At 41.2% G+C, this 27,760-nt stretch overlaps 1 protein-coding gene across 2 annotated transcripts in view; it reads right to left on the bottom strand.

Annotated features, from left to right (window-relative positions):
- The window catches only part of ahcyl2b (adenosylhomocysteinase like 2b), a 49,357-nt gene that overhangs the window by 19,674 nt on the left and 1,923 nt on the right, over positions 1-27,760 (bottom strand). For both annotated transcript variants that reach the window (XM_034112440.2, XM_034112439.2), the window contains exon 2: positions 510-618. In XM_034112440.2, coding sequence (XP_033968331.1) covers positions 510-618 — 109 coding nt within the window. The remainder of the gene's footprint in view (positions 1-509; positions 619-27,760) is intronic.

Raw genomic sequence — 27,760 nt, 5'->3', positions numbered from 1 at the left:
TTATTAATATTAGAGTGCGCTCTCGAAGCGCTAAAGTCAGTACTTTTCTTAAGGGTTTGCCTTTTTTAAAGTTAAAGTTTGACATTTTTGGAAAAACAGCATTCTTATCTGTTGTGCTTTAGTGACACCTTATTGAGAAAAGTCCAGGAAGTAACAAAATAATCCAGCATTACTTTCCCCTAAAACCGCAACAAGATTGTTGTATCTGTTGTTGTACCAATTAACAAACACTCTTGAATAATGTTTAACCTGTGGGCTTAAGAGCAGCTGGCAGAACTTTTTTAGAGAAGCTGTTTTCCTCCATTTTCAGCCTTTAGCGCCTACTTTCCCTTGTTTACCTGTCTCACTTGATCCCAACTAGAAAGTACAATCAGGCCAAGCAAACAGACTTCCAAGGGAAAACGCTTCCTTCATCTCTGGTGTCGTAAAAAACAACCGTCATGGAAACATGTCCACCGGCGGTGTGATAAGTTGTGGGCTGTTGGGATTGAGCAACAGGAAGTGTCTACCTGAGCTGTAGCTGTCTGTGGAGGACTGGGAGATGGAGCGGGACAGGGAGCGCCGGCCGATCTTGGAGGGCCGCTTGGTGAACTCCTGCTTCTGGTCAGCAAACTGGATCTGTGGGTGGACGGAGCAAAAAGGGACAGAGATCAGAGCGCGGAACAGATTTTACAGCTGCATTGGTTAAGATCACATAAGAAACGTGTTATTTTTGTCAATATGAATGATCAAGTGGGCACATGTATAAGGGTATAAGGGTCTGTGTCCAAATAGTGCATTTTTCTGGCAGAAAGGCACTGGGAGAAGCCTCCTCAGTGATTCATCGAAAAATATACCCTAGAGACTATTTTTGTTGATATCTTTACAACACGTCACCGCTGTTGTATGACATTTGCCTTGGATTGCATGATCCGTTTGTGCTACTATTTTCCACTTTGACATTGTTTTTTTTCACATCTAACCTTAAGGTTCTTGCTCTCACACTTTTAATTAATTAGTGAGCTTCGTGGCTCAGTCTGAAAGCCTTATAGTGGGAAGGACGATCCGTGTCTTTTAGAGTTTCTGTCTAAAACATTCTGTCAAAAATAAGCTTTTTCACAAATGTCTACAGGCGTGTTCTGAAAAGTTGAAATACTTTATGCTGCTACTTATCTTGCTGGATGTAGCACTTTTTCACGAGGCAACCCCATTCAGCGGCATGTGCTCTGTTCTCATTGGAATCAATTGAAAAAAGTTGTATATGGACCAGGTATCTCTTACTTCTTTCAAATGACCACAAGGTTTTGTAGACATACAGTTATTGTAGCAAACACTCTTGTAATATGGGAATTGGGGCTGTCAGTAGACTTACAGAGAACATCTACTTTGTATGACTTTTTCTTTCTTTCTTTATGTTGCGTCGATGCAAGGACGGCAGCATAAGCGTTTTTTTTAAAGATATAAGGTTAACGATAAAAAGAAAAGACAGAATATTGGCAGTGCCGTCTGCAAGAGAGTAGTTGAGTTCACTCTGACTTTAAAAGATAATGAAGACAATGGGGCCATTATCAACCCGGTGACAAGGCCACACAGCAGACACAAGGTACAACAGTTCAGCCGGGTCTGTGAAATACGTGGCTGTATGGTCTTATTAACTGTAGCCAGGTCACAAACGGACCATGACTCTATCGCATTGTTAATCTTTTTCCGTTATTAGAGTCAATAGCTTGGTGCATTATAACCCATGTACTGATAACATTAAGAGTATGAATAGCTTACTTATTCCTACCATTACAAAAAAACATGCGACAACAAAACGTGTAAATGGGGTTCGTGAAGAGGAGCATGAAAGTGTGTCTAACTGAGAAAAGCTTTTGAATGACTTCAAATTCACCAATGCCACACAGACGGAGGTGGTGAGCCGCTTTAGAGAGAAGCAGAATGAGTCCGTGCTATTCATTTTTCACCGTCCTCATTGTCCTGGTTTGAAAAGGACCGTCCTCGAGTACAATACAAGCAAATATGTTCAGGTTTTACTCAAAGAGAAATTGCAGGATTTCTGTACTATACTCCTCTAAGGACCCAGCTCACGAAGAACATCGAGTGAACTAGAGGTCTCACACCGTTTCATGAGAAAAAGTTGTATACTTTTGATGATGGAATATAATAATGTCTTTTCTCTCAGGTCTGTGAGCGATTTCTTAGAGGGACCATATACTGCTGATGTTCAGGTTTCTTTTGTATCTCTACTGGGACATGTCTCCATGCTGTTCAAAAAGGTCTTTATTTGTCTCATTCTGCCTGTGCTGCAGCACCTCTTTTCACCCTCTGTCTGAAACCAGAGCCCAGTCTGCTCTGATTGATTAGCTGGCCGGCTCTGTTGTGATTGGTCAACAGCTTAGAGATGTCCCGCCACTTAGCAGGAGCGCTAGCCAATCAAAGCACGAGTGTTACGTAGTGATGTCACTATAATAAAAAGTAAACAAAGGAGTCCAATCGAGGCGTTTCAGAAGGGGAGTGCGTAGGAGAGAAACTCTGGGATGTAAGCCTTTTCAGACCATTTACATTTACAAAAAAACACACTACAGGGAAGTAGGGCTGTGCATCTTCACTGGTCTCACGATTCGATTACTATTATCCCGTCAACGATTCGATTCAATTCGATATCCCGATGCATCACGATTCATACCAATGCGTTGCATCCTCAATTTTCTATATTACTGCACATGGCTTATTTTTCATCAATGCATACATGCAGTAAATACATATGAACTCTCTTTTTATTATTTAGAAAGTGCTTCAGAAATCAATAACATAAATGTCTTGACATTAATTTATAAACCAAAATAAATGAATTGTATAGGTCTAGCCTCCCTATATCTGTGTGTGAAGTTGTTCCATCCTCAAAAACAAAAAAATAATGCTTCTGCAGTCTAGCTGCAGCTTCTAGCCACGGTCTGCTGTTAAAAAAAGAACACTGAATGTCCTGAATGTGGCATCACACACAGGACTTGAGTCTGAACACAGCAGACAACAGGAGTATTTACAACAGCATATAACAACTAAAATACTGCATGTGGGTGCACACTCACATTCTCTGTCTTACTGTTAAATCAATCCCATGAATGTATGAGATTAAATTAGCTTCATTATATCTCAGTGATTAATAAAGTTTCTATCGGGTCACGATCAGCCTGTCACTCATTATTTTCAGGGAGGGGGCGGGGCTTGGAGGAACAGAGAGGAGACGGTGATCGCGGAAGCTTTTTTCCTCCTGCCTTCACAAACTTTACACACGTATATATCGTCTGAAAATTGCTAAAGGACATTCATACTCTGCAATCCAAGACTTAATTAAATCCACCAAAAACCTGACATGATTGTAATGCAATTATTTTTGAAAAACATAAATCCCTGTCTGTGTCTCTGAGCCGCAGCGACACGGAGTGATTCAGAGAGGGTCCTTCTGCTGTTGGTTCTGGACTGGTGTTGTTGTGTTGGTGGATAAAGCAGACTGCTCCGTGTTCGGTGTTGCTGTGCCGCTGTCACGTCTGTTCCCTGATCTCTGCGTCACCGACCGATTTGATATTAAAGTGACAGAAAAAAAAAACGTTATAGTAAAGCCGCGGCCGGAAAATCAGGAAGCAACGTTACTACGCTATAACCGATTATGTTCCGTCACTGCATCGATACCGAATGGTCCACGTCCGCATCGCACCGTAGAAACGATTATTTTGAACACCCCTACAGGGAAGGGAAGATCCCAAAAATCACAATAAGGCCTCTGAGACATATGTCTCAATCAGGAGACTTCACTCAGTACATTGCAATGTCGTACACTGAAGAATTTGGATGTAGCATGTGAGTTTTGACGGCATCATCCGGGCACTCGCGGCACACTGACGCTCGTTTCTCAATATGAACAAATTCAATACAGCAAGTGTAAGTACAGAAGTCTGTCGAATTATGAGGGGTCAAATGCCAATATTGAAACAAACAAACTGTTCGTCAAATGAGGGCGACCTGAGCTAACATTACAAACATGACATGACAGAGCCTCCCTAAAGAGGCCTAGTGTGCCTTATGTAAGAACTTCACAGAGGACGGCTAATGGGGGCAGCAACACTCTGGTCCTTTTCTAGTACACTCAATAGTAGTGACTCCGCAACATGTAAAAAAGATCATTTTACAAATGCTGGCTTCTTTTCGGTAAGGTTATAATGTGAAGTTCATTAAATCTACATTTTAGAGGACCCGTCACCTTCCACTCATGTGTGTGTGACTGTTCAATTGGCCTGCAGGGAAACCAAATGGTACAGTAGCTAAAACGTGCTTTTCTTCTGGTGGAAAATGCAGTAGGAGTAACATGGTTGTGCGATACTGGGAGAGAAGCCAGGAGCAGAGACCCCACCGAGGTGGACTGTGACGTTTGGCAAGAGTGACTCGGACAGCTTGTTCACACTTGTTTACGACGCTAGTAGTCCGGTACAAATGTGTGTGCAAAGGGTAGATACTAGTTCCCGATGTTACTAAGCAACTCTGACAGTTTAAAACATTGTGCTCTTCTGACACGCAAAGTACTAAAAACACAAAATAAGGAACTACCCTGTCTCTGATTTTCTTTTCATGTTTTTATATTAAAAATCAAGTACACAGACTTAGAAGAACCCTCCCCTCCTGATTATGACGCCTTTCACAACTGTATGTGAAGTTAAAAAAGGAAATTCACACCATGATACCTCGAGAAAATGCCTCACATGTTAAGCAACAGGTCAGTTAAGTGGATTAATTTATAACTCAAGCTTAAAATATGAACACTTTGATTTGCTTTCTTCCTAAGATCTATAGGACAGATTAGATACCACTCATAAAGGTCAGCCACAATTAGTGTTCCATTTATGAGCTGGTTGTAGGAGTAAGCTTTAGTCATATTTAATTCATCGTTGTAACTCAAAATACAAGCCCTAATGCAGCACCCGATATAAAACTCAAGGAATAGCCGATCCAGGAGATCACACAGACACACTCAGAGGCTTGGTGTTCCATCTGCTTATCTTACTCATGATACTATACAGTTATAACCTAAATGCTATAAATGATACATGATACATAATCTGTCCTGGTGTGTGCCTAATCAGCACGTGCTGTGTGTGTGTGTGTCCCAAGAGAGAAGGGTTACTTGCCTTTTTAATTTTAAATAAACAAGCTACCATCAAAGGCTACGGATTTCTCTCAACCCAGATTATTAACAAGATCTAGAAAGAAACCTCTAACCCAGGGGTTCCCAACCTTTATTGTGCCAAGGACCGGCAGATACATTAAAAAAAAAATCGCGGACCGGTTGTCAATTTTAACTGATTTTAATATTTACTCACCACCAGCAGGTAGCAACAGAGTCTAACATCCTGAACAAATACTAGAACAATATGCATCCAAAACATATTAACAACGTTTAAAAAAGAACCGGTGTAGTTTTTTGGTTTTTCGGAAAAACTGAAAACCAAAAAACCGAGGTTATTCAGTTTTTAAACCAAAACGGGAAAACAGATAAATCAACGTTTTGGTTTTGTTTGTATGATTTACGGATAATCGTGTGTGTGTGTGTGTGTGTGTGTGTGTGTGTGTGTGTGTGTTACATTTTGTACAGCTGACACCCGCTGGATCTGAGGTAATGTCTGTATAAATAGTAAGTTGAGAAAATCAACAAATCTAAGAAATGAACAACAAACAAGTTAAAAGCTTGGATTTGGTAGCCAATGCAAGTTACTTTTCTCTTCGACAGAGCAGCTTGAAATTACTTCATTTTAAAAACAAATCAAAATAAAAAGCTCAATAGTTTTCTACAGAAGACCAATGTACATGTGAAGTTCAAAATGCAAAGCTCCCTGTGCATTTCAGCTGCACTCAATGAGCCTTTGGCATGACTCACAAAAGGGAAAAAGTTAAGCTAAAATGTTTCCACGTCCGTGCAAAAGAACAAGTGTCGAAAACCTTAGTGGATTAGAGCTTTGGCAAAACATCAGCAGTGAATGACGTCTTGAAAGAGTAAAACAGTGTTTAAAAGTTAACCGGACTGCAGTAACCACACACACACACACACACACACACACACACACACACACACACACACACACACACACACACACACACACACACACACACACACACACACACACACACACACACACACACACACACACACACACACACACACACACACACACACACACACACACACACACACACACACACACACACACACACACACACACACACACACACACACACACACACACACACACACACACACACACACACACACACACACACACACACACACACCCCGAGATGGTTGAATGGCTCACATGTTCATCCAAGCAACACGTGTGGAGTTAATGGCATGTTAGTTGCCGCCCAACATAGGGTTAAAGGGAATTAGTTACTTATTAAATGTGCACACATCATTCTATTTGGAAAACAAGAATCTCCTTCTCAGGTTTTACATGCCGTCAGCCAAATGCTTCACATTTAAATATAATGCTTACATTTGTGGCGACACCAACGCGGCATGTGTGTATATTCAGCTGCAGATACAAGATGGTATTTGATGCTGAAGACATACAGCGAGATGGTATTTGATGCTGAAGACATACAGCGATGTCTTCACAGCTGCAGGGTGTCCACTCTGAACATTAGGGTTTCTCAAAATAAAAGTACCTGACTCCACAAATCTAAAAAAAACATTTGTTTCGCTGTATGAGCTTTTCCTGTGCTTATTTTTATAGTGGATCCACACCAGAAGAGATTCATCTTCTGTATGTTTCCACACATGTGTCACAGGGGAACCCAATCCTAATCAAACACAAAGGGGTCATGGGATGAAGACCCCAGCAAGCAAGCTGACAATGGGCCTCTTCAGCTGTCAGCATGTCACTACTGACAGTGGGTTGCAGCCTTAAATGCAAACCACATTGAAGACATTTGCAACCAAGTAGTTTGATTTTGTTTTTGTGTATTAGCCAATGGCCTAATTGAGTAAGACACCACTTTGTCAGCCAGTTATGACCCCCATTATTGGACTGGTCCACGGGAACATCAAATTAAACCTCATAAACGTTCATGTGCTTGTTGGCCATTTAAAATGAACCTTCATCATTGTTCGCAGATTTCCATGCTTTAGAAAATTGAGATCTGATCATTGGCACAAAATGGCAAGCTCGTTATTGCTTCATTTGCTCTGATGCACCCAGACGCAATCATCAGCTCTTCACAGTATATAGTATCACCTTGAACCTGGTCGACAGGGGCATGGGCGCGTAGGGTTGGGAACCGAAACTCAGTTCCAGATGAGAACCGATAAGAAAATGCCGGGTACCAGGTACCCATACAAAATACACAATTTTGGTTTTGCTTAACGGTTCCTAAACGCGGTAAACCCTGTATTCCACCGGGTCCGTCTGTGCCGCGGCGACCCGGTGGAATACAGGGGCGGACTGGCCATCTGTGTGTTCTGGAGAATCACAGAACGGCCGGCTCGGTTCGCTGACGGCCGGCACTGCCCTTATTTTTTTTTTTTAAACGGCATCACGTAAGTTGCGCTGACAGGCGACTGAGGTCCACAGTCTCCCCGCAGCGAGGCTCCCCCCGCCCTCCCGTAGACAGTTCACGTGCTCAGTCACTTCATAACACCAAAGATGGATCGCGGTAAACGCTCTAAAGTGTGGCTCCACTACACTAAAAAAGACAAGGCACAGTGCTATGCCTGTGGCAAGTTAATAGCTTGCCACAGGCATAGCTCAGTTAAAATAAAGCACAGCTATTGTGTAATAAATGTGTATTGCATGTATTTTTTTAATTTGTAAAAATGTCAGTTAAAGCTTAAAAGATTAAAGATATTTGTGTTATCTAAACGTTTGACCTCTTTCTTTTATAAATTTGGAATCTAAACGGGGAATCGATAAGCAGAACCGGAATCGATACATTTCAGACGATACCCACCCCTATGTTATACACTCAGCTAAATGTTTCTCATTCATGTCTTTGTTTGTCTCCTCTTGTTTTATTCACTTCAGCAAAAGAGAGGATAAAGTGAGGAAAGCAGAATGTCAATATAATGAAGACAAAATAAGACACGCCTTGTCTTTCATCATTAAATCAAATTGGGAAAAAAAGAAACACTCCCACAAACATTGATATTTATAGCACCTCAAGGCAGCCTTTCAAGCTGCAGGACATCTATAATTACTGCCCTTTAGACGGAAAATCATCCATCAACACGGACAGCTGTCTGTTTCTAGACCTGCACCTCAAAGACCTGCCACAGACCATTAAAGGCCACATCATTCAACCCACCTCCATCGCTTAAAAAAAAAACAGGAGCCATTGTCCAGAGAGACTAAATTGAACGTAAGGAAAGGTACACGTCTAATGCTTAATGCCCCTTTCACACCAACGTGGTTCCAGGGCCAGTTCGGAGCTGGAGCTTGAAAAGCACCGTTTTTTCCTGTTCACACGGCAGCGGAGCCGCCTCTAAGCTCCGGAATCCGGTTTGTTTCAAGCACCAAAAAGTTCTCGGTCTAGAGAGCAAGCACCGCATACGTCACGCTTACGTCGGAGGCGGGGGCATCAGTTTTACCATAGTAATTAATGCTGCAAAGCTGGGTATTTTGAGCTTGGTGCATGCAGAGGCTAACAACAGCTAGCTCTAACGCCATCGAATAGGACGTATATTTACCTTCTTTCTCCTACGGAATCGTTGTTGAAGTTGATGATGATGATGACTGTAAAGAACTTTTTAATGTAGCATGTAACAACTGTAAAGTCGGTAGTAAAGTCGTCCCATTTCTTCCATTTCAAAAAACCAAAACGAGTAGCGCTTCAATACAATCGGTCATTGTTGTTGTTGTCGATGTGAGGGGTTTCCGCGCGGTTTGGATTTATGAAGCAGGCACGCAATCGGTTACGTCATGACGCAAACGATGACGCAATGACGCAGCACCAGTCGGGCTCTGAGCGGTGTGAACAGAACGGGAGCTGAACCGAAGAACCGGTTCCGAACCAGAAAAGCTCTAGCACGGAGCTAGGACGGGAAAAGCCTTGGTGTGAAAGGGGTATTACACGTCGTTTGTGTTTATCAAAATAATGTCAGCACAATTTATTTCCATGACTAAGAAAACAAAGGCTCTTTATGATATATTGAATCGATTTTAGCCGATTCTGTCTGTACCGTTATTGCACCCAACAATTTATCAAAAATCTGATCGATATTGGAAGTCTCATTCTGCACTTTCAAGATGCATGATCACGTTTTTCCTGCACATCTGGTTAATTGCATACTAAAATATAGTTCATAGTATATACTGTATACGGATTATTTCACGCATTTATCATGTGAATTGTTATTTTGCTAAACTAAACAAATTGTGTTACGTGACAGCATTCATCAAAAGTCTGGCAATTTATTTATCAAGCAGTTTCAAACCCATTCATTCAAAATGCAAGGACATTTAAAAACTTTGAAGACATCACATAAAGATGTAAGATATTCTATGGTTTTCAGGCGACTCGTATGGAACCATGTGGGTTAATTTCCCACTTCTGTCAAAGTTTACAAGCTTGTGTTTTGAGTTGATGCAATGTAACCATAGGAATGTAACGTACAAAGTTTGTTAAGTATTTGACACATTTTAAAAGCTATTAACATTGAGAAGGAATTACAGGACTAAGAGCGGCAGTGACCTAAGGATTAATATTTCTCAGGATTTGTTGTTCCTGAAATAAGTTTTTAGTCTGTTGCAGAAAAGCTGCTTTCTGTAGACCTCTTTTAGCCTGTATCTGAATCAGGAAAGAGAGAGGCACTAGAGGAAAACTAAACCAGCAGAGACCTGTGGCAAGGTCCTTTGTGGGGAAACCTAAAGGGAGAGAGGGGAAGGAAGTGTTCTCCATAAGGCCCATTGGGAAGCTGCTCTATGGGGGAACACAGCCTCCGTCGCTGGCAACACAACCTGGGCTCCAGCCAAAGGACTCACAGTCAGAGTATATGTGCCGAGACTTGGTATTAAGGAACAACACCAGAGAAGGAGAGGATTGTATAGCAATATGTCATCATTACTTGGACAATATATTACAACCACAGTCCTTATGATAATTTAATAACAATCTCATTGTGTAAATATGTTATGGTGAAAGCATCAAACCTACAACGTCAATGCAACATCGGCATTAAGTCAAAAAAGATGACTCTTTATAGGAGTGAACATTTCTCAGAAATAACTAATTAGTAATGAGTAATTAAAGTATGCTTTGGTCATACCAATACATGTTTGGGGCATCTGCTGAAGAAAATGCACTAGCCCTTTATCAACACTGAAACCGTACCAAAACGCAATGTACTATTTTCAATGTTAACTGAAAACTTGGATCGCTACAGTATGTTGAGTGTCAACACCTTCTTTGTTCTGGAAAGCTTGCACAGAACAGGACATCTCATATTACCTGACAGACACAGAGTCAGTGTGTGTGTCACTGATGGGAGGATGAGTGTGTTGTCAACAAGTAGCTCAATCAGGCTTATGATATGATTTCCTACAGATATCCAGGGTTAAAAGCCTCAAAGGATTAATTAGACAGTCACTTTTTCCAGGTCATACATTTTTTTATAAACAACATGACCACTAATAAGACAACTGTTAAAGTTTATGGTGTACAAACTTTGCACCCACAGGCAAACAGCCAGCGTTTGGCTCTAATGCTTTTCCACAGGGAGTCCATAGCAGTAGAAGAGCTGCTGATGACTGAACAAAAGTTCAAACGAGAACACACAGAGATGAGACAGGCCAAGTGCAGGGAGGGTTACTCTCAAATCAAAAGGGCCAATGGGCTTTTAATAGCTTGATGTTATGATGTCTGCCAACAGAACTCAAAAGTGAGTGATGATTTAGAAGAAAAGAAAAAGGGCTACGGGAAGAGGAAAAGAGGAGCGTGTCCTGTTAATGGCTTAATGCTATAAACAAATGATTGGAAATATCCACAAAGCTAAATCCTGGAAGTGCTTCTGCCACGCTGTCCAAAATCTGGGAGTCATTTATGGCGCGTTTCCACTGCAGGCCTCGCTCGGTTTGGTTAGGCTTTATTAGGCGCGGCTCACTTTAATGCTGCTCTTCCATTACAGTTTAGGAACTGGGGCAGTTACTATAGTAACGCAGTGTAGGCGGAGCCGTGACGTCATCTTCAATGAGAGCCCCAGAAAAACCACACAGCCGTTAGCTCTTAGCACTCAGAGTTCACAGCTCCTCATATCTGTTCAGAAACTAGACACAAGTTAAACAAGTACAAACCACAGACTGCCTGTGTCATGGCGAATACAGTCGCTGGTTTATTTATGTCTGTATAGGCCGTTGTTGTGAGTGTGGACGGTCGGAGCATATATAACGTTAGCTTAGCCAAGCTACATTTAGAAAACACGCATTTTAAAAAGGTGTTTCTCTGTCGTCTGTCTGCAGACTTGTCAAAGCATTAATTCATGGTTTTTACTAACCGGTATCAGTATGTTGTTACTTCGGCATCATTTTGAAACGTGTATTACAATTAAATCACGATCAAATATGTTCATCTTGTTGTAGTTGTAGCCCCCTTGCCAGCGATTCTCTCTCAGCCCGACTCAGCCTGGTTGTTCCTGGCCCTAGAACCACGATTTAGTCGGGCCAGAAAAAAGGTGAAAAAGTAGCCCCGGGCCAAAACTAGGCCAAGTGGAAACGCAACCAAAAACGGGCCCCGCACGGCTCGGCACGCTTAAAGCGAGCTACCTGCTGCAGTGGAAACGCGCCATTAGAGTGAAATACAGGCCTGCAAAAGTGAAAATGTTCTGACAGAGAGGAGAAAAATAATAAGAGGCCTGAGTCCTTTTGTTTAGCTACCTTTTATGTGGACACGAGAGGCTACTGGACAAAGTAGGACACGTCTTATTTCAGATTTCCCACACGCAACACTCTGCAGAGGCTTGTTTGTGCTTTTACTCCTTTCATTTGAGCCATTTCACTCCTTTTCAAATGCCCCCTTCTTCCTTCCTGACACTCTCCATTATACAAGTTGGAGAGTAGAGCAGAGTTTCATTATGTCCATGTTATGAAGCCGTTGCTTGGCGGGCGCATCAAAGAGTGGTTCACTGTTAATGTGATGTAATGTGTTTCTCAAATAGTATTCCTGGATGACCATTGTGCAAGAAAATCAAAAGCAGACGGAGAGGTGCTAATGACTTTCTTCTTCTGCCTTTCTGTCAACCCGCCACAGCCCTTTTCACAACTTCCCTGCCTCCCTAATGAAGCTAGATCAAACACAATCCACTGGCCTGTGATTCAACTCGCACAGCGTCTATGTTTAGGGATGAAAGAAGGACAGACTGAATTGTATAAAGCGTCAGATTGGTGGTTACAAAAAACCATGTTTCTTAGAATTATTTACCAAGTTGTGGAGCAGTTGAGATGTAAGCCATGCTTTAGGGGTTTCTATAATAACCTCCATCATGAGTACTGTAAAAGCCATATATCTACAAAAGAAAAATGCATAAATTACATTTCTATTTTTGATGCATTTTTCCATATAATGGACAGACTGAGATCCATGCCTACAACTTTAATGTGTTACTGTTGTGTTATCATTTAACAGTTCTAAGCACAGTCCATTAATCCCACTGAACAGCAGGGGGGCAATGTGCACATTTACCCCGTCGCTGTTCACCTTTTGTCTGAGTAATAGCTAATTTAGCTTAACTTGCATTTTCTGAGTCACAAGTCAAGTTATTGGCTAACACTTTACAAACACTTTCAAGCAGTAAAACCTCAAGTCAAAGCTCAGAGAAGAAACAAGAAAGACAGACAAATAGATAATCACTTCATCTTCAGAGTGCATGCACACGTTACTAAAGTTTGCCTGTCAGTGTATGCCTCTAATGTGAGCCAGCTATTATGACATTTCCATACAAGGGTCAATATGGTGGGGGGTCCCAGTACTGGACTACATGCAATTTTCGAAGAGTTTTCATGCAACATATGAGAAATCCAACAGGCGAGTCTGCGTGCACAGTGAGAGGAAATAAAAAGTAGGCCACGAGTACAAGAAAATCCTGAAAGGGAAGGTGGCTGCTCCAGTTGTAGCTCAATGATCCGCCTCTCATGTAATAGTAAAGACTAGCTAACCAATAAAAGAAAGAGAAGCAGCTAGTGTGAGGTGTTGGTGATGTGTCTGTGTGCGTATCAGCGCGCAGCTTGCTGCCCTGAGGGTGGCTGTGATGTAAGAACGAGTCCTGATGATTTATATAAGTACCCACACACACACACAAAGTCTGGTATTCAGGTGCAATAAATGTCTGTTATGGGAAGAGAGCGCCACAATTTGCTTTGTTATAAACTTGATAAATAAATCAATTCTACACCAGTTGCATTAAGACAACCCATTATTAAAATGTGACCCATTATGAACTGGTGAAGGAATAAGTCCCAAACTAGGAACCTAGTCAGCATGTTAGCACTTCTGGTTTCCCTCTGCTTATCCAATAAGAGAGAAGCTAACAAGATTTCCCCCTTTTTTTAAGTAAAAAAATACAGCTTTTCTGTGCGTGTTGAAAACGGCATTTGCTAATTGGCTCAAGTGGCTAAATGAGACTACTAAATGTCATCATGCGGAGCATTAGCCACTATTAGCTTAGCGTTGGTAGTTAGTCATTTACGTCCGGCAATTGCATGTATGCTTTAACTATTATAAAAGCGGTATAAATATCTGGATATCATAAATGTTTCTGTGTCACAGATCTTATTTTCTGCATCATTCCAAAAAAGGGAGCCCTTGCAATGCCAATTTTGGAGTCGCCCTACAAAGATATGTCATCACTGGACCATTCTATAGAGTACAGTAAATGAGATTGAGCTACATAAATACTAAAGCCTGACCCGTATGGAAGTTTCGTTTTGGGACAGTGACACGAACGATGGTTAGCAGTTAAGTGTACTATGCCAATGGAAAGCAGTATTCAGTGACCTGCCTACAAGTATTTATCACCCATTACCCGATTTCTTAATGCTCATGTAAACAACATATCCCGAATATGATCATAACCAGGATAAGCCTCATAAACGGTTTATTCATGTCCATGTAAACAAACTCACTGACTGTTACAGCCTTAAATAATCCTACTGCTGGTGTAAAACTATGGAAAGTATGCAGGGCCATCTACACCGAGCACTGGCCACTAGAACAATCCTCGTCCTTGTGATATGGTCTGATATTCACTGTTAAAGTCAGGGACACTGATACCAAAAGGAGGACAGGCAATGGATGATGGGGCTTAGTGACAATGTAAACCCTACCTACTTCTCAACAGAGAGGGGTGAAGCCCACTCACTCCAGGCTCTCTCTAACTTTGTGCTGCTCGTTCACATGCTTTTCCCTTCTTATCAGCTGCAGAGTGCCAAGACTGCAGGCTTCACATGTCATTCAAGGACAAGCTTTCACTGGGTCGCTGGTATCAAAAAATAATTGCAATATGCTCAAGAAAGATCTTTCTGTAACTAGGTCAGCTCCAGGTATGTGGTTTTCCCCTTAAATTAAATTACTACTTTTAAAATGGTATCTCCCCTTCTCATATAGACATTTCTGTAGTGTGACAGGGTCTTGTTGCTTGAGTAAACCAAACCGAACTAGGGCACAGTTTGGAGCCCCAAGGCTTAGTGATCAGAGCTAATGACGTTGACAGCAAAGTGATCAGCAATATCGATCAGATCGTTTAGAAATATATTGTTTCCGACCCTATAGGGTGCTCAAATCAGAGAAAAAACAATGACAGCATGCAGCAGATGCTGGATCAACAATGCAGAGGCTTTTATGTGAATTAAACAAAAGTTGTATAAAATCCATCCACTCCTATATTTACCACTGCATGCTTTTTGTTATATTCGTCACTTTTTAAAAAAAACATTCACTTAAGAGTAAAATCCTTTCACATAATTAATTAAATGGATTGTTACTGTCAGACATTAAGCTAAGGGAAACCTCCCATAAGCTTTAAAGCAAAACGAAAGATTTAACAGCTAAAAAATAGACTCAAAAATAAAAGTTGTCTGTTTCTTCCCGACTCTTAAAATCGCCAATTATAGCCAAGTCTCCCTTTGGGGAAGGTATCATTTCATTAAAAGCCACACAGACCCAGGTGATGCTGGTCTTTTTTTCAAATAAACCTATTAAGGGTGTCAACGATCAATGTTTAATAAGGACTGTGAAGCAATTCTTCATCGGTTATTAGGCTGGATTTTCAATGTTGTTATCCTCTTGGCGAACAGCTCCAGATAAGTCGATGCTGGCAAAAAACTTAAATGTGCAAATGTGGGGACATGCATTGTTTAAAGCTGCTCCGATCAACAACAGCTGAAACTAGAGAATGCAATTCCTGAAGAAATTGCTAGTGGGAATGCTTTATGCTGAAAATCTGATGCTAAATTGCTATGCTGAAATGTAATGTGTAAGAATAAAGTGAAGAATTTAGATTGAAATGATACATGAACACAGGGGGCTTGAATGTGTGATGAGAGAAGAAAAGAAAGTAAAAAGGCTTGGAAAAGCAGCTGAATATATGAACTGCAAACTTCTGAACTAACTTGATGGCGAATGATCTGTCGCCATGGCAACGGCATTTGATGTCACCCCATAATACGCTTAGATGCGTTGATGGCTGCATCGTTACCAAACCTGTGAAGTTTTGGGGCGTTTGGAGCAGTTTCACTGAAGTTATGAGAAAGCCGTGTTTCATGGCGAGCATTGTGTTGCCATGGCAACGGCATTTGAAGAAATCTCAAAACTGTCCCGTAGATGTCTTCAGGGCTGGACTGTTAGCACACATGTGCAGTTTGAGCACTTTAACATTTTCATAGGAGTTATAGCAACATCATGTTTTATGGCAAGGGATGCTTTTCCATGGAAACAGCATATGGTGAGATCTCAGATTTGGCGTAGAGCTGTTGAGGCATGGACCGGTGATATACAAGTGAAGATTGGGGGACGATTGGACCGTGTCGATTGGACTTACAGCCACATCGTGTTTCATGGCGAGTGGTCTGTCGCCATGGCAACGGCATTTGATGACACCCCATACTACGTTTAGATGCGTTGATGGCTGCATCGTTACCAAACCTGTGAAGTTCTGGGCTGTTTGGAGTAAATTCACTGAAGTTATGAGAAAACCGTGTTTCAAGGCGAGCAATGTGTTGCCATGGCAACAGCATTTGAAAACATCTCAAAACTGTCCGAAGATGTCTTCACGGCTGGACTGTTGAAGTCTGCTGCTCTGAGCAAGTCAGTTGGAGTGATGACATCGTCGTGTTTATATTTGAGCTAACGAGGTGTGCAGAGATCACAGGTTTCCATTGTTCTGAATGAGAGATAAACCTCTTACATGTGAACTTTTTGTGGAAGAACCGTAACGGATATCTGTGAAATTTCAAAATGTGAAGCATGTCAAGGAAGTTGAGTATCTGAAGTGTAATTTTTGTGTAGCTTCGGGTTAATAATGTGGCCTTTTGTGGCCAGTTTAACTAAAGGTGTGCGGCTGCTGCCGTGAGGAAATATCTGCCTGAAATTACAATGGGCTTTAATGGAGGCATGTTGAAAGTTGTTGTCACTTCATGCCCTCAAGAGGCATTTTATTTAATTATTTTTGCTTAATTATTTGTCATTTTTCAAGCTACAAGTTTTTCCTACGTTTGTCATGATAAATTTGTCTCAGGAATATAGGGTTTGGGAATTATGGCAGTTTTAAAAAAATATATGAAGGCAAATTTCAATATTTTCTACCCTCTAGCTGTGACGGCCCGTCCACACAGCGGCGTGCGTTGAAGCTTCCAACGCTTCTGCCCATTCACTTTGAATGGGGTGACGTCACTTTTAGCCGAACTGCATCGTGGGAAGCGACGCGGAGCGTTGCTGGCGTGGCTCGCTGCAAAAGTTGAGCAATGTTCAACTTTTGACGCCTCGGCAGAAGCGTCAGCCAATTGAATCATATGCCAGTACAAGCTCCATCCAATCAAACCGCTGCTTGTGTGTCAGGGGCGGGAGATTCATGTGATTGGTTGTTGGTCGAGTGTCAGACACGCCTGCCGGCAAGCGTCAACGCACGCCGCTGTGTGGACGGGCCGTGACACTCTAGTTAAAGTTAAAATCTGAAGAAAACCTCTCTAACAAGGTCCGAAGAATGTTTAATATCTCTAAAAGTAAGAATCCGATTTAAAAGTCGTTTTACTGGAATAATGTCAGAAAGATGTGTAACATTTTAAAGTTGGAATGAGGTTTCTGAGTGAAAGTATGAATGAACAGTTAGCAGTTGAAGTCGCATGAAGATTTGTTGAAGTCTGAAGATTTCCTCCATTGACTTCAATGTTAAAAATGTGATGAATTATGGGATGTATCTCTGGAATTATGAAAGTTATGAATGAGAAAAGTAATAGCCATCGATTCCCGACCGAGCTGAACGTGTTGATGTTTGAACGGAGTTTCAATGCGGGAGGAGAAGCATGGCAAAATACCGGCGGAATAATGATAAACTTTTCGCGCGTAGAATGACAGACAGTGGGAATGCTAAATAACTACTTTTATTGATGAGCTCACAGATAAATATCACCTAACTCTTCACTCTGCTTCGCAGGAAGTTTTAGCCTCCTTCAGCTTTTTTTTTTGGTTTTACTGCTCTCATCTTTGTAGTCTTGGTGTGATTTCTTTCTTAGTTAACAGCAGCAGGTTTTCAACAAAGAAATTGATGCTAAATCCACTACTAATGCTGCTTGGCTGGCACCAAACAGCAAACAAAGGGAGAACATAGTGCAAAAAAAGAGCCCAATATTTTCCGTATGTGGCGCCAGAAATAAATCTCCAAATGAATGATAATAATGCTCCACGCTTGCCTTATGTAAACTTATACGATGATATGAATGTATCCATTTCCCAACAGCTTCCTCCTCTGTCTACCAGGTGTTGGTGGTTTGGTCCGACTAATAGGAAGCAGCGCAGACTGATGGGTGTGTTGGGGGTTCATTTCAGGCTTTGTGAGGGCCCTTTTGTGAGGCAGCACTTTTTGTACACAATGCTAGCTCTTTGTTTGCATGCAGTGCTTGAATATGGAGCCGCATTCCTCATCATGCTGCAAAGCCAGTTCAGTGTTAATGTCCACTACTGTCTACTGATCCTCATGTATACTCAACACTGTGGACTTGTGCACAAACACACACACTGACCTATCCAACAGTAACTAAACCAAGGGGGTTTTACATTTCACACTACGATGGCTTCTTGTGGGCACAGGTTTTAGTAAAAGTGAGTGCTCTTCTTTTACCTGAGAAAAATAATGTTTTTTGATGGAAATATGTAACTCAATGAGATGAACACGCTCAGTGATAACAAGCTGAGATGACGGGGCAGGAAATGAGTGTCAGCCGGGGAGTCACAGACGCACATGTGTGGGTGGTACAGTACACGAAGGAACAAGGAAACACTGGCATCGCCAAAAGCAGCATAAAAACAGAGCTGAGAGACAGATTACTGAAACCCAACAGCCACATGCCAGAAACCAGAGCAAAGCTACTCTATTCTCTGCCTTAGGCTATTGTAAGGACTGCAATATACAAGGTGTGAAATTGAATTTTGCATGTAGTCAGTCAATGTTTCCCCTAGGTTTACTGCTTTGGGGGGGTGCTGTCTGAGCGGGGGGGGGGGGGGTGGTGGGGTTGCGGTGCTGTATCCCCACAAATAGAGTCAAATTATGTGGGAAACACTGCATACACAGGTGTAAAATTGGAAAAATATATAGGTCATGGCAGAAAGTGACAGAATGTATACGTTTTAAAATGTTACAAAAAGGTTGGATGTGATCATTACAAGATCTACTGGCCAAACCTACATTCGGACATAGAGGTAATTAAAGCTAATGTAATAGTTTTGCTAGATATTGGCTTGACTTCCTCAACTAAGGCACTCCAACATCTGTGTTAATGCATGTACAGTACATCTGCATTAAAACACACAGATATGGCTATTTGTGTGTACCATCAATCCTTCAGGAAGTCGTGTGTTGAAGCAAGTTTTCGTAGTGCCCAAAAGCTGGTACAATACTTTCATATCAGTCATGTGACGTCATTTGAGCCAAAAAGGACTTATTTCCCATTAGGCGTAGGAGTACCTTTCCGTTTAGTTCCGTTAGTACCTGAAATGTTGCGTTCACACCAAAAAGAGTACTTAGTTACTTCCGAGAACTTTTACCCCCATTTTTAGTGCCTGCTATACCTCATTCACACCAACGGTGTTTCAGGGCCGGTTCGGAGCTGGAGCTTGAAAAGCACCGGGTTTTCCTCTTTACACCGCAGCGGAGCAGTCTCTTAGCTCCGGAATCCGGTTAGTTTCAAGCACCAAAAAATGGTCCGGCCAGAGCAAAAGCACCACATACGTCACGCTTACGTTGAGGCGGGGGCAGAGACAGATCAACTCCTGAACAACAACAAAAAGCCCGCGTTTTATCCATTTTGTACCATGGTTTGTACACAACGATGGAGAAACTTAAGAGTTTCAGAGTTTCTGCCATAGACTGTATATATAAAGGTTTCTGCTCATGGTGAAGCAACATGTCTGCGTGTTAAGGTGGAACCTGAGCATTCACGTTGATCACCTCTCATTATAAATCTATAAAACTATAAATATTAAACTTTACTTCCCGTGTTCATTTGAGAACAGCTGTTACATACCTGGGTGAAGGTTACAGTTCATTTAAATGAAAGATACAACGTTACTCCACACTCATGGTTCAGTCCACCTTAAGAAATAAGACCGACCTCGGAAGCAGTTGTGTTTTAAAAAAAACCTTTATTGACACGAGTACACTTTTTTATAAGAATATAACTAAACTACAGAAATGACTCCGGAAAAGCTGCAGAGAGAGCCATAAGAATTGAATAAAACTGATTTCATCCGCGCGGTTTGGCTTTATGAAGCAGGCACGCAAACGGTTATGTTATGACGCAAACGATGACGCAACGACGCATTACCAGTCGGACTCTGGGCGGTGTGAAAAGAGCCAGAGCTAAACCGAAGAACTGGTTCTAAACCTAAAAAGCTCTAGCACTGAGCTTGAACCGGAGTTGCGTTGGTGTGAATGAGGTACTAGAGAGGTGGTACTATCCTGGGGAGAAAAAAGTACCAATTTCGATTGGCTGGGCGAATTGCAAACCACGCCCCGTAAAACTCTGAAAAGTTTTGTGAAGCCGCCATTGTATTTGCTGGCATTAGCATTATTAGCATTAGCCCCTCGCACCAACGGAGAGAGAATAACTTGTTTAAAAATGTCATCTATTATTATTTTATTATTCTAATAAATCTATGTGAGGCAAAATTAGTCAAAGTATATTATATAACTTTTTTTAAGCATAAGTATTTGCATGTTTTTATTGCTCAAGATCTTCTCTTGTGTTAATGACTGTGGCTCAACGTTTTTTGGTGGTGTACAAATATGATTTTCAAATAAATATTTGCCATTTGGAAGAATCGTGTTCCTAAGATTTTTGAGATCAAGAGGAAATTTTGATCTTTAATCCTATCATGCAGCCCGACAGCAATGAAGCTGCTAGAACATCCCGTCTGGATAGTGATGAAGAGAGAGAGATCACTTTCTGGCAGCCCGGGGGTGAGAGAAACTCAAACTGGTGTAAAGTTCCAAACAATCCTTCCCCTGAGTCGGCCTCCGTGGCACGGATGAAGATGGTTAGCGGGGTGAGATCTCACTCAGGCCTTCGCTATGGGCAGCTGAGAGTTACAGAATGCTCGGCACTTGAACACAATGAGACTGTGAGAAAGCTTGACGGGAACTAAATAACAAAACAATCAAAACTACGGAGGACGTGGCGGCCTGCGACGGGTGTAGTGTGAAACTAAAGACAGAGGAAGAAGTAATGATTTTCAGTTTATTTTAAATTCAACATGAAGGCTACATGATATTGTAACTGTTGACTTGTGTAAGAAGGGAGGAAAAGGAAAAATAAAAGTGTTGGGACATGGTCATTTAAGGGAAAGGAGAGTGAAAGCGCCACATTTTTTTATTAAAAACTGAGATAAACTACGGCTTAGTTCACTGAGGGCAAAGCATGCAAAATATCCCTTTCCTCTTCCATGATAGCCGGAGGCAGCGAAGACATGCTAAATTATAACTATTTATTTTAAGTCTAATTTCTTCTTCTGCTGTCTAGTAGAGTTTCACAGTAGGTGAAAGACTAGCTCTCAATGTCTTCAAGTTTACAGAATTTCAAAGTAAAACACTGCCTAGTCCCCCCCACCAACACTGAGTATCTAGCAAGATACTTTAACTCTTTTGCAGGATTTAAGGTGCCATAGAGTCCATACAATTATTAACAGCAACCCTGATCGAATACGCAATGATTAGGTATAATAACGAACGTAAAGTATGTAAAAAATACTCTTATATGACTAATATGTGACTTTTTTATGACTAATATAAGATCATTATGGGGTTTCTACTAGGGCTGCTCGATTATTGCAAAAATCATAATCTTGATTATTTGGGTCAATAATTTATATCACGATTATTAAAAACGATTATCCATTTACTTTGAAAACATTCATTTATTGATTTTTTTTTTTGAAAAGTATGTTTTTAACAGTTGATTACCCTGAACTTTAAGTATAATTAAACTGAAAAACCAATAAAATAAATAATCGTTTTACTTCGATGATGTTGTTTTCATAATCGTTGGAAGCCAAAATCGTAATTGCGATTAATTAAGCAACCCTAGTTTGTACATAAAAAAGTGGCCGTGGCTTACAGCACATATGAGAACACACAATAAGTCAGTATAGTTCTGTTTGAATCTTGGAAAATGAATCACCTACTATACACCTTGTGAGCAACCACCTATATACAGAGTGAAGCATTTTTTTTGTAAATCAAGTAAAAAAGGGAACTATATACATATAGGTAATAGTAAATAGATCTCCCTACCCGTAAAGCATTACATAATCCATTACCTGCAGCATTCAATGGATGTAAAAAGGGGTGATAGTTTTTCAGTAACTTCTCTTATACCTCATACCAACGGTGTTTCAGGGAACGGTTCGGAGCTGGATCTTGAAAGGCACCGGGTTTTCCTGTTCACACCGCAGCGGAGCAGCCTCTTAGCTCCGGAATCCGGTTTCTTTCAAGCACCAAAAAATTGTCCGGCAAGAGCAAAAGCACCGCATACGTCACGCTTACGTCGAGGCGGGGGCAGAGACAGGATCAACTCCTGAACAACAACAAAAAGCCCGCGTTTTATCCAGCTTGTACACAACGATGGAGAAACTTAACAAGCGGCAGTGGTCCACTGAAGAGACCAGCTACCTACTGGGAATCTGGTCTTCTGAAGAGGTACAGAGGAAGCTGGAGCACAATCGGCCATTGTTGTCGGTGTCAGCTGTGAGGGGTTTCCGCGCGGTTTGGCTTCATGAAGCAGGCACGCAAACGGTTACGTCATGACGCAAACGATGGCGCAGTGACGCAGCACCAGTCGGACTCTGGGCGGTGTAAAAAGAGCCTCCGCTAAACCGAAGAACCGGTTCTGAACCTGAAAAGCTCTAGCACGGAGCTTGAACCGGAGTTGCGTTGGTGTGAATGAAGTATTATTCATCATCACTTATGTCACAATCGTTCTTGGCAGGGAAGGTGTCAACTAAATAAACCCTGGAACTGATATTTCAAGTGGATTTCTACCAACTTGTATTCTTGTTTGAGGTGACAACTCATCTATGAATCATTAACATCCAAGGGTATGTGTTAAAGCAAACAGAAAAACGCTGTACACCCCCCACCTACTTTTCTCAATGCAGCCCTAACCCAAGTGTTTTCTCTTCTTCAGATAGTGACCTCTGACAATGGTCAAACTTACTTCCTGCCCTCGGAGAACCAATGAAAGCTGCCGTCAGCACAATAACCAGCACTGCAGTGTTTAATATATTACAGGGCTGGACAGAGAGAGCAGGAGCTTTCAGGCAAGCTCCTGTCATTCAGTTTCTAAATCACTAGTAAGGTTTCTCTGAAAGGCCTTGCAGTTTTACAAAATATCAATGCCTACATTCAAGGTGGATTTACATGGATAGAAAGGGTGAAAGACTGAGGTATCTGAGTCCAACGTCTCCGTCTCGTTCTCTCAGGGCATTTCTCAGACTTCACACCAGGGCTCCACATTCCCCTTGTCGACACAAAGCAAAAGGATGCCTCTGTTAGTGTGTTTGGACGCCTTAAAAGGACACTCTATCTGTCTAATGTGGTAAAGTGTCTACGGCTGGCAGTATACTCCAAATGAAATCACATTTGGGGCTTTTTATCTCGCTGCCAAAGACGGCGCAGCTGGCAAGTGCTTGTTTACTCACTGTGACTGCAGATGTGAGTTTTAAAGCCACGTACATTATATGTGTTGGCCTTTCTGTCACATTAAGAGGGCCTTTTTGCACCAGTGTATCTAATAAACATCTCAAACACGTTTATGTGGATATAGAAAAGGATATTTTTAAGATGAATACCATATTGTCACATTAGATAATTATGTCTTAAGAGCAGCAATGTAATGTTGTGTTTTCAATATTTCCGTTGATTACAAGTATAGCCTAAAGACCAAAGTTATACACGTTTGTATAAGAGGGTGCCGATTACATTCAGGCGATTAAAATTCATAGTAGATCTACTCAAAACCAGTGTCAAAAGAGGCTTAAACTCTGAGCACATTTTGACTCCAATAAAAGACAGGATTCCCTTGGGAGTTTGCATGCGATTTCCACTGTGCACGCTCTCAGAGAAACATACAGACCAGCTCCTGTTGGTGCTGCTGACTCACAAATAAAAAAGGCATAGTAGTGGAAAGAAAGTGACTCGTATCCTTTATAGCCAATGACATCACAGGAAGATGAAGATGCTCAATGACAATTCTGGGAATCAACACAATGTGTATGACCGTGCTCTTACAGGAATATCCACCTATGCTTCGTTGAATTTTGATAGAAATGTATAAGTAACACACTCGAAGGTATTATGGGACATGTTGTTCTCTCAGATCGTTCAACACAATTATCAAACAGGTTATGCAACAGAAAGGAGGTTCTATTTTCCAAAAATGAAACAAATACAGAGCTATAGTTTCTAGTGATTGTAGCTATTCCAGACCATTTACATGCACACAAACCTATTTAACACACTAGCCTAGAGGAAAGGGAAAACAAACAAAAAAGCACAATAGGGCCGCTAATTGAATAGATTGTGGATGTTTTTGGTTTTCGTCTCCATACTTATTTACAGGTAAGAATAGCCAATGCTCATGCTAGTTCTAATAAGGATTCTTAGACAAGACAACGCAGCAGTGACTTTGTATCAGTTACTGGATAACTGTCTATCGTCATATGAAGGGACCTAATGGGTAAACTGGCTAATGGACTAACATCACCCTGTGGCCTTATGTTAGCTGAATTAATTGCTTAACTAACCATTAACCTTTAGCTCCAACTTGTTTGCTTGTCCACCTATTACCACCACAGTGAAATCACTATAGTGTCATAAAAAAGACATTTAAACAAAATGACATCCCTGCCAAGGGGTTATATTTGTGCAACACCAAATGTAAGACATAATTGGTTACCAAAAAGGATTATAATGGGACACTAATGCAGAGTAGGGTGGAAATGTTGCAAATACAGAATCAGTCTGAAAAAAGTAGAGAACTGCATTAAAACCCAAATGTCTTTTTTGGACACATAACCTCTTCGTGGAGCAGCCTCTGTAAGCCTGTGAGCACTACCAGGAACACCAGATTAGTGGGTGACATAACATTACATCAGCGAGGGATGACCTTACTAACACCCTCTCGTCATAAATGTCATGCTAATCACCATGGCAGTCAGCGTCCTCAACAGGTAAACCGTCTTCTACCAACAAAGCCCACTGTCGTGAAGCGTCTCTGTGACCCTTGTGTGTTAAATGTGAGACTTCTGGACATATTCGTGCCAAGCCATGAATGAAACTCATCACTGTACTCTAAAAGCCAACATGTGGGACCACCTACAAGAGAGGGTTTGGCCTGTTAATCCTCTCATGTGGCAACATGATAAAGGCATGGATTAAAAGACAGCTAGTCATACAGTCAGTCAGTAAACACTACTGGCAGCCTGCGCCCTGATTCACTTACCCTTTACTGCACGGGACAAGCAGGAACCAGCAGATGTGCAACCCTGGTCGTATATCTATAACGCAGTGTGCCATATATGCGTTGTGGACTATAAAAAGGCTGGAAGCAACGCTGCGTCCCAGTGGATATACACTGAAGTTGTTGATTAACACAAATACAGCAACTACAGAGTATTTAAATTATTATAATGGGCGGATATCAGCCCCAAAGTATTTAAGAGTATATTATCTGTTACTATGGCTTAGAGGTCTCCGCATTAGATCAATAAAAACAACAACCTTTGACTCCAAACATTCAGAAATGGCTTCTTTTAGGGTGAAATGTTCCTTATTCTACAGTTTCTCTTCACATTAACATGATCCCTTATAATTAAAATGGATTAACCAGACAGAGAATATCCCTATACTTGTATTATTAATTTCATCATAAAATGGATTACTCTTCCATTAAAAGAGAGACTGGAGCTTATATAAAACAAATCCATACGTGCGGGGTTTTATGTGATTTTATGCGGTGAAATTGCGAAATATGCGGACAAAATAAATATTGGGCTGTCTTATTTATTCTCTCTCACACACAACCTGCCACTAACGTTAAAGCCCTTTACTATTCAATTAAACACATTCAATGTTTGTTTATTTAACACACACACACACACACACACACACACACACACACACACACACACACACACACACACACACACACACACACACACACACACACACACACAAACACACACACACACACACACACACACACACACACACACACACACACACACACACACACACACACACACACACACACACACACACACACACACACACACACACACACACCACACACACACACACACACACACACACACACACACACACACACACACACACACACACACCACACACACACACACACACACACACACACACACACACACACTTTACTTGTTCGTTATCTGACCAGCTTCAATCTTGTAGGCTACTCACCTCGTTTCTTGTAAACCTCGAAAGGGTTTTGGAGGTCGATGCCTCGGTGAACGTGAGTTGTTTGGCTTTCTTGTCCGCAGCAGCAGAATGCATTTTCGAATGTTTGAATGAATCAAAGTGGGTCGTCACCGTGGATGTTCTCTTATGCTCCAACACAGTTGCACGGGGTGCAGAATAGTTTCCCCCCACTTTCGTGCAAGACATCGGGTACTGCTTTGCCCGGTCTTTAGCAGAAATGTTCGTCGGTAAATGAGATGGATTAGATTTTTTCATCTTGGTGTGTTCACTCTCGTGTGAGCTCCACACGTTCACTCTACGGTGTTGTTTACCTTCTGATGACGTCGCGTCAACATCATCATCATCACTTCACGTCAAGACGAGTTAACTTTTTTCCTTTTAACTTTGTGTGGAAAAATGCGGGGATTATGCAGCCTTTTGATAAATATGCAGCCTTTTAAAAATCTGCGCCATTTTACTGATTATACGGTAAATTCTGCGATCGCAGAATCGCGTTTTTCTGGAGGGTCTAATTATGGTTGCACTCAAAGAGCCGGTTGTAACTTTAAGACGATATAAAAATACATATATAAATATTGAATATATCAAATAATGTATAATATTACATTATTGCCTCTGTATTGGGATATTATCGGATAGGGTAAAAACTTCATAATTAACTACGTCTGAAAGCAGAAGTCAGGGCAAATAATTGCACGTCTCTTCAGTAAGAATGTCACAAAATGATTTAAAAAGAAAAGCCACATTCTGGAAAAACCCAAATAAAATAAGTGACATTTTGAAAAAAAAGTAATATTTTGAAAAAAAAGTAACATTTTGGGAAAAAATCTAATTCTTAGAAAAAGGCACATTCTAAGAAAAAAGGCATATTTTGAAGAAAACATTCAAATTCTGTGAACAAATTCGAGATGCATTGTGGGACATGTAGTTTGTAGGCAACGTGCTTCTGTAAAGTAGCATGTAACCGTATAATAAACATATTATATTCTTTGCAAGCTCTTATGGGGCCAAATAAAATGAAGTCGCGGGCCGGATTTGGCCCCCGGGCCTTGAGTTTGACACCACTGGTTTAGGGCCTGCCATGTAGCTTCTTCTAAGCATAAGCACACATGAATGTTATTCCAACATATAATACTTGGCATGCCTTCAAGGGGCATACAAAGTATAGACTTAACACGTAAGTAATATGTATAAGAACATTTTGTTAATGATAGACTACTTGGAGAGGAGAGTCTATAATTCTAGAGATACAGGTTCATAAGCTTCTGAATATGTCTCAACTCATCTCAAGAGTTCATACTAAAAACACACTGATGTATTTTGCAATGGCTTCACAGTAGATGCAGAAACGCACCAGCACAATGAGCGAAGCATATTTCAAAATCATCAACTAAAGCATTAGGCTGGTTAAGATCTGATATCTAAAGTACATTTCTGATTCACTGATAAGGTGTATGGGAGTCTATAAATTACTGCCAACTTTTAATAATAACTGTGATCAAAGGACTAGAGCTGGAAAGTTCTTATCAATAG

Source organism: Pseudochaenichthys georgianus, chromosome 23 (genome assembly GCF_902827115.2).
Source record: "Pseudochaenichthys georgianus chromosome 23, fPseGeo1.2, whole genome shotgun sequence".
NCBI lineage: Eukaryota > Metazoa > Chordata > Actinopteri > Perciformes > Channichthyidae > Pseudochaenichthys > Pseudochaenichthys georgianus.
Note: the sequence above shows the minus strand (reverse complement) of the source record. Positions and strands in the feature narration are given on the sequence as shown.